Source organism: Carcharodon carcharias, chromosome 23, assembly GCF_017639515.1.
Source record: "Carcharodon carcharias isolate sCarCar2 chromosome 23, sCarCar2.pri, whole genome shotgun sequence".
NCBI classification, from domain to species: domain Eukaryota; kingdom Metazoa; phylum Chordata; class Chondrichthyes; order Lamniformes; family Lamnidae; genus Carcharodon; species Carcharodon carcharias.
The window spans coordinates 19,024,540-19,038,351 of NC_054489.1; the positions used below are offsets into that span (position 1 = coordinate 19,024,540).

At 40.4% G+C, this 13,812-nt stretch overlaps 1 protein-coding gene across 1 annotated transcript in view; it reads left to right on the forward strand.

Annotated features, from left to right (window-relative positions):
• Positions 1-6,756: 6,756 nt before the first annotated feature.
• The window catches only part of rnd2 (Rho family GTPase 2), a 71,769-nt gene continuing 64,713 nt past the window's right edge, over positions 6,757-13,812 (forward strand). The window contains exons 1-2 of the mRNA XM_041173605.1: positions 6,757-7,045; positions 7,615-7,702. Coding sequence (XP_041029539.1) covers positions 6,905-7,045; positions 7,615-7,702 — 229 coding nt within the window. The 5' untranslated portion in view covers positions 6,757-6,904. The remainder of the gene's footprint in view (positions 7,046-7,614; positions 7,703-13,812) is intronic.

The following is a 13,812-nucleotide window of genomic DNA, read 5'->3' on the forward strand; positions in this document are numbered from 1 at the left end:
TCCCCCTGATTTCCATTGACTCCAGCCTTGCTAGGGCTCCTTGATGCCACACTTGGTCAAATGCTGTCTTGATGTCAAGGGCAGTCATTCTTGCCTCATATCACATATGTCTATAAGCTCCAGCAACTCAGTCATTAAAACAGATGTAACTTAACCACTGAGCACCTTTGCAAGATGTTGGAATTCCAGCCAAGTCTCAAAGCCCCTCTGTGGCCTATGATTTCTTTCTGACTTCTAACATAACCAAAAAAAAAATCCACACAATTACTGCTGTACCAATCCACAATCCTTTTTCCCATCCCTTTGCTGGTCGATCTGAGAGTAGATTTTATTGCTGCCGACACTAACCGTTATATCTAACCCTATTAATTTAATAAATGCTTACCCTGAATCTGATTAAAATATTTGTTGTAGTTTAATTTGTCTCCAAATATCACCATGAAAGCATTTTGATTTAATTTTACCATTACCATCCTTTTAATCTGAGGGAGATAAGTGGAATTCTTGCCCAAAAGTATGGTTCCAAGAATCTTCCATTTGTTTTCTGTGCCACAGTTATTGCTACCAGATAATCAAAAGCTTTCCAATATTACCTTTAGCTAATTAAGACAATGGGTTGATCTTATCTCTGTCCAAGTGAGAATTTGAGAAATACTTTAAGTAATTTAAATTTTATGAAAATGGCCTTATATCGATTAGAATGGCTAGTATTTTGAGCTGGCGCAGACATGATGGGATGAATGGCCTCTTTCTGTGCCATAACTTTTTTATGGTTTTATATTATAGCCACCTTCCAATCAATTATATTGGCAGGCTATAATTTGGTAAGAAGACCCTGTTTTCCCTCATTCAGCCAGCAACTAGACCAGGTTGACCTTTGATTATAGAATTCGACTGCCTCTACATTAATAAGTGAAGAATTGTATTAAACAAGTTGACATGAACAATTTGAAATCATTTTATCTCCACCCATTGTATTAACCATTATCTCTTGTTATTTAAGTACCTGGGTGTAGGGCAGATTTTGTAGTTGATCACATTACAGATCAAATTACCTGAGTGAGTTTCTGTTTTGCATGCTGTGCAATTAAAGTTAATCCAACAATCAGTCAAATTACAGCAAATACTGAGAGTAACATGAAACCTATACAAGCACATCTGTATCATTCAATGAACTGTTTGCATGGTAGAAAATCTTCCATTATAATTAAGAGTAGCAAAGATTGTACATCGGAAGATTCCCAATGTTATTTCATGGCACCTTGCCGAACACTATTTTCTGGGTATTGCACTGATCACAGAAAGAGTACTACACTGAAAATGTAATTTTGGATGGAAGGACTGAGATATACTGTTCCTATTGGAATCCATTTCAGATTTTCACATGATTTAAAGCCAAGAATTGATAATTAGCTTTGGCCTAAAAACTAATGAGTTTAAAATAAATGAGTTAGCAATGTTCTCATTTGGGCTTTTCTCAAGCTTTTAACTTCTGTTTACAACAGCACAGTGGTATACCTGAGCCCACGTGGGTTGTCCTGTTGCTAAATTGATATGCTTTACATGTGAAAAATACGTGTGAAGCATGCCAATTTCTACCCTAGCGTTATCAAATTAAGTCCCTCCTCAAATAATTATAACTCAGAACGGAATATATATTAATATCAGCTTGTGTCAGTGATAGTACTATGGATCCTGAGTCAGAGTTCTAGCTCTGCATTAGGATTTGAACACATAAATCTAGATTAACACTTCACTGCAGTAGTGAGGTAGTGCTGCAGTGCCCGAGATGTTGTTTTTCTGGTGATATGTGCACTTAATGTAAAGGATCCCATGGCACTATTTAAAGAAGGGCAGGATGTTCTCATTGTGCTTTGGCCAACGTTCATTTCTTGACCATCAAAAACAGATTAGACCAATCTTTCCTGGTTCATATACTTGAGAACTAAGCGTTCTGCAGGCGGAAGGGCCGGGAAAATGGCAGCGATCATGATTGCAGTGTCTGAGCTACTTTATTGATGTCCCAGGGTTTCTGAGGCTTTCTAGTAGGGATGGAGGCATGGACTGGAAGGCTGGCAGAGGTCACTGGAGCAGTTGAAGAACCACAGATAAAGCATTTCTAATTGTTTTGTGCCTCCACCAAAAGCTTGGATTTCAATCTGGTATCATATGAACATACGAATTAGGAGCAGGAGTAGACCACTTGGCCTCTCAAGCCTGCTCCGCCATTCAATAAGATCATGTCTGATCTGATTGTAACCTCTCATCTGACCCCTCAATAACCTTTCACTCTCTTGTTAATCAAGAATCTATCTAGCTCTGCCACAAAACTATTCAAAAGCCCTGCCTTTTGAGGAAGAGAGCTCCAAAGACTCGCAACCCTCTGAGAGAAAAAATTTCTCCTCACCTCTGTCTTAAATGAGCGACCCTTTATTTTTAAACTGTGATCCCAAAGTTCTAGATTCTCCCACAAAAGGAAACATCCTCTCCACAGCCACTCTCTCAAGACCCCTCAGGGTCTTAAAGGTTTTGATCAAACTGCCTTACTCTTCTAAACACCAGTGGATACAAGCCTAGCGTGGTCAAGCTGCTCACCTTCTCTTAAAGGTACATTGCACCTCAGATTACCACATCTGAGGTGCAATACACCTTTAAGAGAATGTGAGCAGCTTGACCAGGCCTAGTCTGTCCGACTCCTCATAAGACAAACTGCCCATTCCTGGTATTAGTCCAGTAAACCTTCTCTGAACTGGTTCTGGCTACTGATCACCAGGGTCAGAGAGGGAGCTTTGGCCTGCAACTGCTCCTGGACTTCTTGCCTTCCACCATCTGTGCTAGGTACACTAGAGAGGGCAAGCTGCTTAAATGGACTCGGGCATGGCAGGCAGATGCTCCCAGGGCTGAAGAGACACACTGATCCTTTTTAGTTTCTGGAAAGAGGAGGCCCAGGAAGATTAGCCCTATTGTCTAGTTACTTATCTCAGCTACTATTTGTGCAAAGCTGCTGCACATAATCACATTGACAACACTTCAAAATTAAGCAACTGGCTGCAAAGTGCATCGGCCAGGGCATCCTAATGACGATAAACCACTTTTCTTTCTTTTGCCTTTTTTTTTTTAGCTAGGAACTGATTTCAAGAAAATATTCTGTGCTTAATTGTCATGCCAGAGGGATACATGTCTCCCAAATTTTGTGATCCACTACAGTGCATCAAATTAAAGGACAGATTGAGTTTTACCTTCTGAGTGGGCCTGTAAAGGACATCATCAAACTACAAACATTATGCACAACTTATATTTGAATCAAGCATAAAGCTCAAGAAATGGGTTAACAAGTACAAAATCAAAATGTTGCAGGTGCCAGAAATCTTGAAATAAAAACAGAAAATGCTGGAAATACTCAATGGATCTTACAGCATCTGTAGATTGAGAAACAGAAGCAATGTTTCAGGCTGATGGCATTTTGTCAGAATGTTCTGACAAAAGGTCACTGACCTGAAGCATTAACTCTGTTTTAAGCCTCTTCACTGTTTTCTGTTTTTGTTTTAAATGTGTTTACTAGTTTTTTTTTTCTGATAGTTCACCATTTATTACTGAGTGACACAAATCCTGATATTGATGCAGATGATCTCAATCAGGTTTAGTGGTGCAATGGTAAACAATCAGTTCTAATCAAAGATTTGAGGTGTGAATTCTTAGCCTGCCCACAGTCACTGTTGAGACTCACACATTTGTGACCATTTGGATAAGGCAGCTGCCACCAATGGAATAACACCCCAGCATGAAGTAACAACAGCCACAACAACTTGTATTTATATAACACTTTTAATGTAATAAAACATCCCAAGGTGCTTCATGGGAGCATTATCAAACAAGATTTAACACCAAGCCACATAAGGAGATATTAGGACAGCTGACTAAAGGCTTGGTCAAAGGGGTAGGTTTTAAAAAGAGACTTAAGAGAGGAGACAGCTGCCTTTAAGAGAGGTAAGATGAAAACTTTAAAATAAAATAGCTTGTAAGAACCTAATACATTGTTGATTAAAGCTGGACATGGCAGGTTTTTGTATAACAGGTTAGTATATAATGCAATATAATTTACAAACTAACACGTGGATGTTCCAGCTGGCCTCCAAACTTTTTCCAGATCTTTCATGTTCATTTTTGATTTTCATATGACCGATATTAGATACTGTTCACTGATTTAATTCACAACTTTGTATTGTAGTTATTTTCATTGCAAATACCATCTTTTGAAGCATTTCATTTTGACATTTCCATTTACAATTATTCGTTCCATTTATAGTCTCTTTGTTAGCATTATCTCAATCTTTTCACATCATTCTGCTTATCATTCCCATTGCTCATGCAGCCCTCTCTTATCCTGTTTATCTATATTGATTAAGCATATCTACCAGGGGGACGTCATGTCTTCTGTTTTTTTTCTTATGCTGTTTCTGTTCTAGAACTTAGAATCCTTTTTTTTTTGCTTGTTTCTGCTTTTATTGACCTTCTTCCCCTTTCTTTTCTTACTCTACAATCCCCTTGAAATCTTGACTACATGTTATTCCATTTGGGTCATTTCATTTATCATTCTCTTTAGTTCTGTCTTCCCAAAACCTCTGAGCCTAGTTCCTGACTTGCCCTTGGTTGTTCACTTGGACTGATTCTATGGTGCACAGTCTCAGTGTCCAGCTTGAAGCTGAGTATCACACTTCACATTGCTGGCCATTACCAAAACCATCTAGTTCCATCTGAAAGACACTGCTCACCTCCCCTTTGACCTCATCCATCTGTTGATGAAAACCTCATTCATGTCTTTGTCACCTCCAGAATCAATTAATCCTGTGTCCTCTTTGCCATGACCCATCACTTTTCTGGCTCAGGCCTCCTTTGCATCAGCCCTTCTCTCTACTTCTCCCTTAGCCACGGAATCTTCAGCTATCTTGGTCCCACACTTTGGCATTCTTTCCCTAAACCGTAAGAGTTGCTCTACAGCCAGTGAAGTACTTGTCATGTAGGAAGTGCAGCAGCCAATTTGCACACAGCCAGCTCCCAAAACCATGACCAGAAAACCTGTTTTAGTGATGTTGATTGAATGACAAATATCAGTGAGGATACCAGGGATAACTGACCTGGCCTTCTTCAAAATAATGCCATAGGATCTTTTAAGATCACCGTGTGGGCGGATGGGGCCCTTGGTTTACAGTCTTACCCAAAGACAGCACCTACAACAGTGCAGAACTCCCTCATTACTCAATCGAGTGTCAGCCTACCTCTTCTCCTACCAATGCTCAACTTTCAGCTCTTTTACTTCTGTGAAATGCTTTGGAAATTTTTGAACATGAATAGCGCTTTAAAATGTGGTTTCACCCTTGTTCTTCTACATATCCAAATAAAGCAAGGCAACAAGAAGGGATTCAAATAAGATCATTTTTATTCTGGTAAGTATTGTATACAGAAGTATGCCCCAAACCCTGTGCAACAGTTGTTAGTAATCTGCCTAGTAACAGCGTATCAAGTGTCTCTGGTACCCTTTCTTCCTCTTTGAAACACCATGGGATGTTTTTTAATGGAATGCTATATCAATGCAAACAATTATTGCAGCATTTTTACCAAGCTGATATTGATACTGTATTTTCCCTTTTCTCAAAAGCATACTCCAAGATATCTGCTGATGCCCATTAATTTGATTACTGGTGTTATCTTAATACTCAATAGTCACACATGCTGTGGTTTGCCCTGATGGACATATTTGGATGGAGTAGACATGCTTTTTACTGAATGAGATGAATTACTGCCCCACCTCTAATGTCCCCTTTAAGAGCAAAAAACGCCAGGTTTCAAATCAACCATGCTATCACATCGCTAAACATTCACTTCCTTGATCACCAGTGCACTGTGGATCCACAAGGTGCATTGCAAGAAGTAGCCAAAGCTTCTTTGAAGTCACCTCCCAAACCTGCAATCTGTACCACCTAGAAGAACAAGGGCAGCAGTCCTATGGGAAAACCATCACCTACAAGTTCCCCTCCAAGTCACAGACCATTCTGACTTGGAACTATATCCCTGTTCCTTCATCGTCACTGGGTCAGATCTTACAACTCCCTACCTAACAGCAGTGTGCGTGCACAGCATCACATGGGCTGCAGCAGTTCAAGAAGGCGGCTGACCACCTTCTCAAGGGCAATTGGGGATAGGCAATAAATGCTGGCCTAGCCAGCGATGCCCACATGCCATAGAGAAATAAAGAAACATGATTCAGTGTGGGCCATCAGTACTGAGAGGAAATCCCACATATCACCACTCTGTGGCACTGCTTGATGGTGTTTAACCCCTCGGCAGTTTCTATCTTCTCACATCCTTTGTAAGTGTATACGCAGTAGGACTGTCAAATGATGTCATCTATTTTTATTTCACATATTTTGTTATATGTTTTAAATGCCCGTCTTCCTCAAAACTAATATTTCAGATGCCACCAAAAAAACCTGCCAATTTGTTCCATTCCATTCTTATAAACTCCAGCCCGTGTTTCTCTTTTTAAAATGCCACGGTCTCTCCTGGCATCTAAAGCTACTTTCTTCAAAATTAGTACTTTACAGGGTGTCGTTCACACTTGTGTGTTAAGTTGGAGGAGGCTTGATTCAATGTGACTTAATCCACTCATTTTAATTGAATTATTTCCCAACTGATGGCCCCTCCCAGGTACCGCCTCTATTTGCATATCTCCGGGACCGTGGCACTGATTGGTGACTCTATCCTCAATGAGGAGCTCCCGGCTCATAGCCTGTAACAGCCCTGAGAAAGCAAGACAGTCCGATTGAAGGAGGCAAAAGTATAGGCAAGGGAGCTGTTCTCTCGCACACTGGATTACTGGTTGAAGGCTACAGCACTCATATCGTAGATGAAAGAAGGGACTAGCTATCAGGACCAGAATCAAATCATGGAGAATCAAATCGCTCGTTGCAAGATTGTTGTGGTCGGGGATTCACAATGTGGAAAAACTACTTTATTACATGTATTTGCTAAAGATTGTTACCCCGAGGTAAATATTTTTAGAATTCTTCACACAGAGGAGTCTAAAATTTGAAAAGACCTTCTTGTGAATTGAATAATTCACAATTTTACTAAGATCTCGTGTTCCCATTACCTTAGAAAGGATTGCAAAGAAAATAGGACTTTGTGCCAAGTTTTGTCTCAAATCTGTAGTTATTTAACCGGGAGCCGCGAAATAATATATGCTGGAGTATCTAATTTCAAATGTAACCAATTCTTTTATTTAGATTCGTTAGCAATATTTACATTTAAAGAATTCCTAAAACCAATTCTGCCTGGGTCGCGAAAGTATTAACAGAATGAAAGCTTATACTTATTTTTAGATTGGATTTTTAGATTTCCTTGTGCGTGTTTTCCAAATGAATTTCCACTTTAAGAACACTCTGCAGCAAGTTTCTTTAAAAATACACCAGCATATTGTCCGATTAACTTTTAATTTTTCGTATTCAATTAATTTGCCACTGGCGTCTAACTCCTTTTTGTATAAACCCTCTTTTAAAAAAAAAATTCTTTAATGCTGATCTTTAATATATCACTTTGCGTATTTTTTAATTCTAGAATTATGTCCCCACCGTGTTTGAGAATTACACGGCGAGTTTCGAAATTGACAAGCAAAGAATCGAACTGAATATGTGGGATACTTCAGGTGAGTTCTGTTTGAATAACCCCTTTTGGGTTGCTGCTGTACCGGGTCCCTGTGCTGTATGAAAACACCGAGACCAACTGCGCGCCATTGCGTAAATCTGGCGCAACACCTGGGACCCAGCCAGGTTGTTAGGTTGAGCGAAGAATGTGCAAATTCTAACTGCTTGAGTTCCAGAGTAAAATTGCAGCATCATTGGCTGCGATCTTGCTTTCTGATAAGGAGGAAGTCACCGCAACAGAGGCAGCGTGCAACCGCGATCGAAGCTTGGTCGCCTTTGGAACGGGAACATGTCCAAACCGTTTATTCATTCGATGGTGATCAGACTGTTGGGCAGATTGAGATTGAATGTGTCAGTGCGGATAAGCGCCATGCAGCAGGCGAACACAGGCAGTCAGAAGGGATACTTAATTAATTTAGACACAAAAAACTTAGGGGATTTCGGAAGGCGATGAGGTTGCTTCAGTTGTACAGACAGTCCCTCTCTCCCAAAAGGCGCTTGTAGCTTTATTCAGCACCCACTGCCTTGGTGACTTGGAAGAAATGTGTTACCCGGTGCACAGCTCTCAAAAGGACTCGTCTGTTTATCCGGGGGGGTGACCGCTAACTTTATGCTACATCCCTAAAGAAACTCATTTTAAAGAGAATCTTTTATGAGAACTTCTCTTGTGTGATGCTAACAAATCCATTGTGCGCTGTCATTACAAAAGGTCCCATACGTCTCTTTCTCGCCTCCCCAGGTTCGTCAAACTCTGTGCGTGAAAACTTACAGAAAAGTTCAGTTACTATTTTGAAGCGACAGATCTTTGAGCTCTGGTGCACTGCAAAGATTTCAGACGTTCTAACCGCAGTGCTAGCTGCCTCTTGGGCCTTTTCTAATGCAGCTCTGAGACTAGTCACTAGGAGGCGTTCGAGTGACTGTCAGCAGCTCCTGATCTCTGACTGCCTCTTCCCAATGAAAGCGTGGAATAGCGTGGCTGAGATGGGGAACAGTGGTTTCCCTTTGAAGGTTAATCTGGCCCGCAACTTTGATGGAAAGATTTCAGAACGCTATCTGTGGGATTTTTTTAAAGTCTCCTTTTGGATCTTGAGCCACACTAACAAGGTTACTTTTATTGCCCATCCCAAAGTTACCCTGCGAGGGTCGTGGTGGGGACTTAATAGAAGTTTGATTAAACTTGACAGACTAACATTGATTTGGGCTGTGTCACCATTTTAACACCAAATCTTATTCCCTTCCAATTGTTACATTAGTTGTATTCTTCAATACAACATCTTGCATTTATATAGCATCTTTAACTTAGTAAAATGTCCAAAGGTGCTTCACAGAAGTATTATGAAACAAAATTTGACATGGAATCATTTAAGTGGATAGTAGTATAGACAGCCTGAAGCTTGGTCAGAGATTGGTTTCAAAGAGCATTGTTAAGGGGCAGAGAGAGAGGTAGAGAGCTGGAGAGGTTTGAAGAGATTATTCCAGAGCTTGGGGTCTAAGCAGCTGAAGGCACTGCCACAAATGATGGAGCAAATAAAATGAGGGACCAAAGTGGATAAAATTGGAGGAGGGCAGTGATTTCGGAGCATTGTAGGGCTGGAGGAGGTTATAGAGATAGGGAGGGACAAGACCAATGAAGGATATGAAAATGAGGATGGGAACTTTAAAATTGAGTCTCTGCTGGACTGGGAGCCAGGGGGTCAGTGTGCAAAGGAGTGATTGGTGAATAGGACTTGGCGTGAGCCAGGGTATGAGCAGCAGAGTTATAGGTGGCTTCAAGTTTATGTAGGGTGGAAGATGGGAGGTTGGCCAGGAGAACCTTGGAATAATCAAGCCTAGAGGTAACAAGGGCATGGCTGAGGGTTTCAGTGGTAGATGAGCTGAGGCAGGCACAGATTCAGGAGATGTTATGGAGGTCAAAGTCTGTTTTTGTTTTCCATCCTATAAATTGTTGCTGTGCAGGAGCTTTGTTGGTAGTATTTATCTATTAAACCACAGAAAAGTTGTTTTAATGTATTTGTGCTCTGATAATAACATGGGACATTCTGGCTGTCCAGCTTGCCATGTTGTTCAATCGCTCTTTCAAGGGCCAGTCTGGACCATTGCACTAACTTTCTACCTCTCTACCCCATGCTGAGGTAGGTGGGGAGTTTTGATTTGATTATGAAGTATCTACTTTGGTTGCTGATTCAAATGTCCAACCAAATCACCTTATCTTCAGGTGAATAAATGGAGGTGATATGATGGATTGGTCATATATTCACATGGCTATAATTAAATGGGCCACACTGCTTAACTTCCAGTGGGTTTTCTTTAAGTATGATGGTAAAACACAAGAGCTGGAAGGTGCATATAAACTCTCATAATGTCACTATTCATATGCTCCTCTTGCACTCTGAGGCTCTTGGCTTGGTGATCAATATATTAATATTGATTAATAAGCTAAATTTTGTCAGTCACTGTATTGCACCATGTAATGAAAATAGGAGGAAGCTGCAGTGGGGTGAGAACCTACAGCAGATTCCCACACTGGGCTAAAGTTTTAAAATAGTGGCGCTGGCAGAAAAGCTGTGTTGCATCCGTTCCTAATTCGGAAACATAATCCTCCCTCTGCAAATTCTGAACTTTGGCGTCACCTATTCAGGATTTATTGATTTTACTTGTCTCTCCTCCTAATGCTTTCAATCTTGAGGGATGCCTTGCATTGTGGGCATTGGTCCTTCATCTTGGATTCTCAATAAATGATTTGAAAAGGCCATTTTTTTCCGAAATTTAGTGGGGGTGGGGGGGAACCATTGCATTATATAAGCTGGTGGCAAAGTCAGTATATTAGCTGATTCCTATATAGTGAAAACCTCATTCCTTACAGATTCCAGTAGCTCCTTTTAAAATTATAATTGCATTCTATGTTTATGTTAAGAGTAATAGCTATTTTTATTCCATGTGAGCTCATGAATGCTTTTTTCCTCCAGTGGCTGCTATTTAGAGCATCTTCTTATAAAACGAGACTAGCAATCAGTGTTGTTGAACAGGAATTAGAACCCAGCAGAGGTCTCTTCCAGTCTAGCAGCTCCCTGCTGTCCCTTTCAGTCCTCTTTCCCATGTGCAGTATTGTCTGAAGCTACAATGAGCCTTTCCAAAGCCAAATTCCTGAATCAATAGCCTAAATAGAGCTTGAAACCATTGCTTTCCCCATGAGGATCATCTTTCATGTTTAAAGTGCCTGATATGTGTTGCACTGAAAGGGAAAGTTGCACTTCCCATGTTTTGCTTCTCTGTCTCTGAGGATTTTATTTTCAGGAAATATGAACTGCAAGGATTTGTATTGATTTACATAGATTCAGTGACCATAAAATCTGTTAGACCTTAAGAAGGGAAATACAATGTTACCCAGGCATGTTTAATAGGGTAAGTTAGGGCAGTTGTAATTGATTTATAAAGCAAGGTTCCAATTAAATGTAATAGATTTATAAAGGAACTTTATTTTCAATGGTAGTCTTCAGTTAAACTAATTGCAACTAGGGTGTTATACCAGTTCCTGCCACAGACAGTTTTTGGTAGCACTTAGCAGTGACATATCAGTTTTTCAAACTTCCCTTTTTAAAAAGTTAAATCATTGGATTAATAATGTGTTTAAAGTTTGAAAGAAAATTTATCAGAATATGTAATTCTAGCTCTTCACTTCAAGGTAGGATATAGTTTTGTTCCCTAAAGTTTAAAAAAAAAATCTGAAACTTGAGCAGAAAATACTGGAAATGTGCAGCTGGACATTGAAAAGAGAAAAGATGGGTTAGTTCTGACCAAGAATCTCTGACCTATATCCTGAACTGTCATTTTTATTTTCAGATGCTGATGGAGTGGCTGTGAATTTCTAGCATCTTCTATTTTTATTATGCTTTGATTTTGCAGTAGATTTCAAGAAAAGCATTTGATAACTGATGGCTTTGTATTCAATACAATGAATACTGTACAAATTTGCTATTATATGCTTCGCCACATACCATTCAGAATGATTTAAATACAATTATTGTTATAAATAGAGTGTCTTTTATTTTTAATGGTTTTTTTTAATGACACATTCTTGCATAACTATTTCTTGAATCTTTATGCATTGTGATGAATCAAATCCGATTTTACATTTCAGGAATACCTTTCTTAAAAAAAAGGCTGAGCAAATTAAGTTAAATTAAAAATGTGGTACTGTAAGTTCGAAGCTCCACAAGGGAATTTGGGAAAAAAAATGGGACTGAATTGTGCCTTTTTATAAAATGGGCAAATATTTGAATGTTTCCTCTCTCTGTAAATGATCAGAATATTTTGGAATAGGCCCTTGTCCCCTCACAGAAATCTATAGTGTGGGAACTGTGGTTTCTGATAACAAATTTCCTCCCCCCTTCAGCAGGAGTGCTTGAGGAATGTTGATGAGATTTGGTACATGAATAGACTAGGGTTTAATTCTGACCTCTTGCTGGTTCCCAGGAACATAAGCACCCAGTGTTGATAGAAAATTCATTAACCGAAGATGCTATTAAACACTACTTTAATTTTGGTTCCATTTCTCCTAACTTGTGTTGTCTTTAAATAAAAGACTCCAATGGTAGGCTTTAAATGAAAACAGTTGTTCCATTTCAAAAATCCAAAATCATACTGTAGCTTAGTTGAAATGATCAATGTTAAACTTGTGAAGGTTTTGTGAGAGGTCCATGCATTTTGAGCTGCAGTAACTTATCTGGGGACTGGCTGAGTTTTATAAGTTTTACTAATTCCTGTTTATCACAAAATCAATACAAATTTTTAAATTAAGTTTCTAATGTGAAGTTAGAATAAGTTTTAGTATAAAATTGAAATGTTATCTTGGTTTGTCCATAGAGCTGATTTTATTCATATACTCGTTAGGTTTGCAACATTAAGTCTATTTGGCTATAAGAAAGGAAAACAAGACCTGATAGCCATGTGCTTGGTTCTGGGTCTGTGCAGTTAGCTGGTGTTAGCCAGAAACAAACGTGGGATATTGCAATTGGCCATAGCATCCCTGAGGCAGAGGGAAGTCAGAACTCTTTTTCCAAGTCACAATGCAATAATCTTACTGGAAAGAGTATGGATGTTAGACAGGCTAAGATCAGACTTTGCTGTCCTTTCATATAATTGAATAGCACTTGCTCTATAGACTTGTGCATGAATAGTATACTTGAACAAAATGTCTAAGAGCTACCAGAACCAGCGGAACCAAGTTTCAGCATAACTCATTGCTTACAGGAAAGGAGAAAATGGAAGAAACAAATGATGTCCCAAAATATATCAAACAAAATTATTTCAGTGTTTTGATTTTTTAACACAGCCTAACACAACAACATTTACACAAACTATTTAAAACATTTCTTCTAAATGTGTTGTTGGGTGGAATCTTGGTGAGGCCTTGGAGGCCTCGCCTGCCGGCTGAAGACCCAGCAAGAGACCCACATTGCCTCTTTTTGGGAAGGTCCACCAAACCACAAGCCAGTCAAGCAGTGCAGAGGCCAGTGGCGGGCCTCCCCCTGTAATCAGGACCCCGGGGACGGAAGTCTCATCCACCAAGAGCAGCTGACCACTCAGAGGCAGGCAGTTCTTGTGCTCAGCACCGCCACTGGAGGAGGGGGTGGGAGGTGGGGTAGGGGGCAGTGGCTGTTGCTGGAAGGACTGGCACTGGAGTCCCAGGATCACAGAGTGACCCAGATCACAGGTAAGTAATGTGGAGGTGGATCTCACAGGGTGGGGGCCTCAGGCAGATTGGCAGGAAGGGCAGGGGCTGGCTCTCAGCGGACCCCTCCTTCCTGATCGAGAAACTTGACAAAGTGCTTTTGATCAAGGTGCCCACACCCTCCCCACATGCCCCAAACCCACCCGGAGGTAACAAGCAGGCTGCACAGTTTTACCTTACATGTGAGCTGCATGACAACAGGCCCACCCACCTGGGTTAATGCCAGCAGTGGCAGGATGAGGCCCTTAAGTGGCCATTAATGGGCAACTTAAGGGCCTCAATAGGTGGCCGGGTTGGAAGTTTGACCACGGGTCTTCCTGTCCAGAAGTTATTTCTGGTGGAAGCAGGAAGGCGGCAGGGTTCCACTACGCTAACATCCTG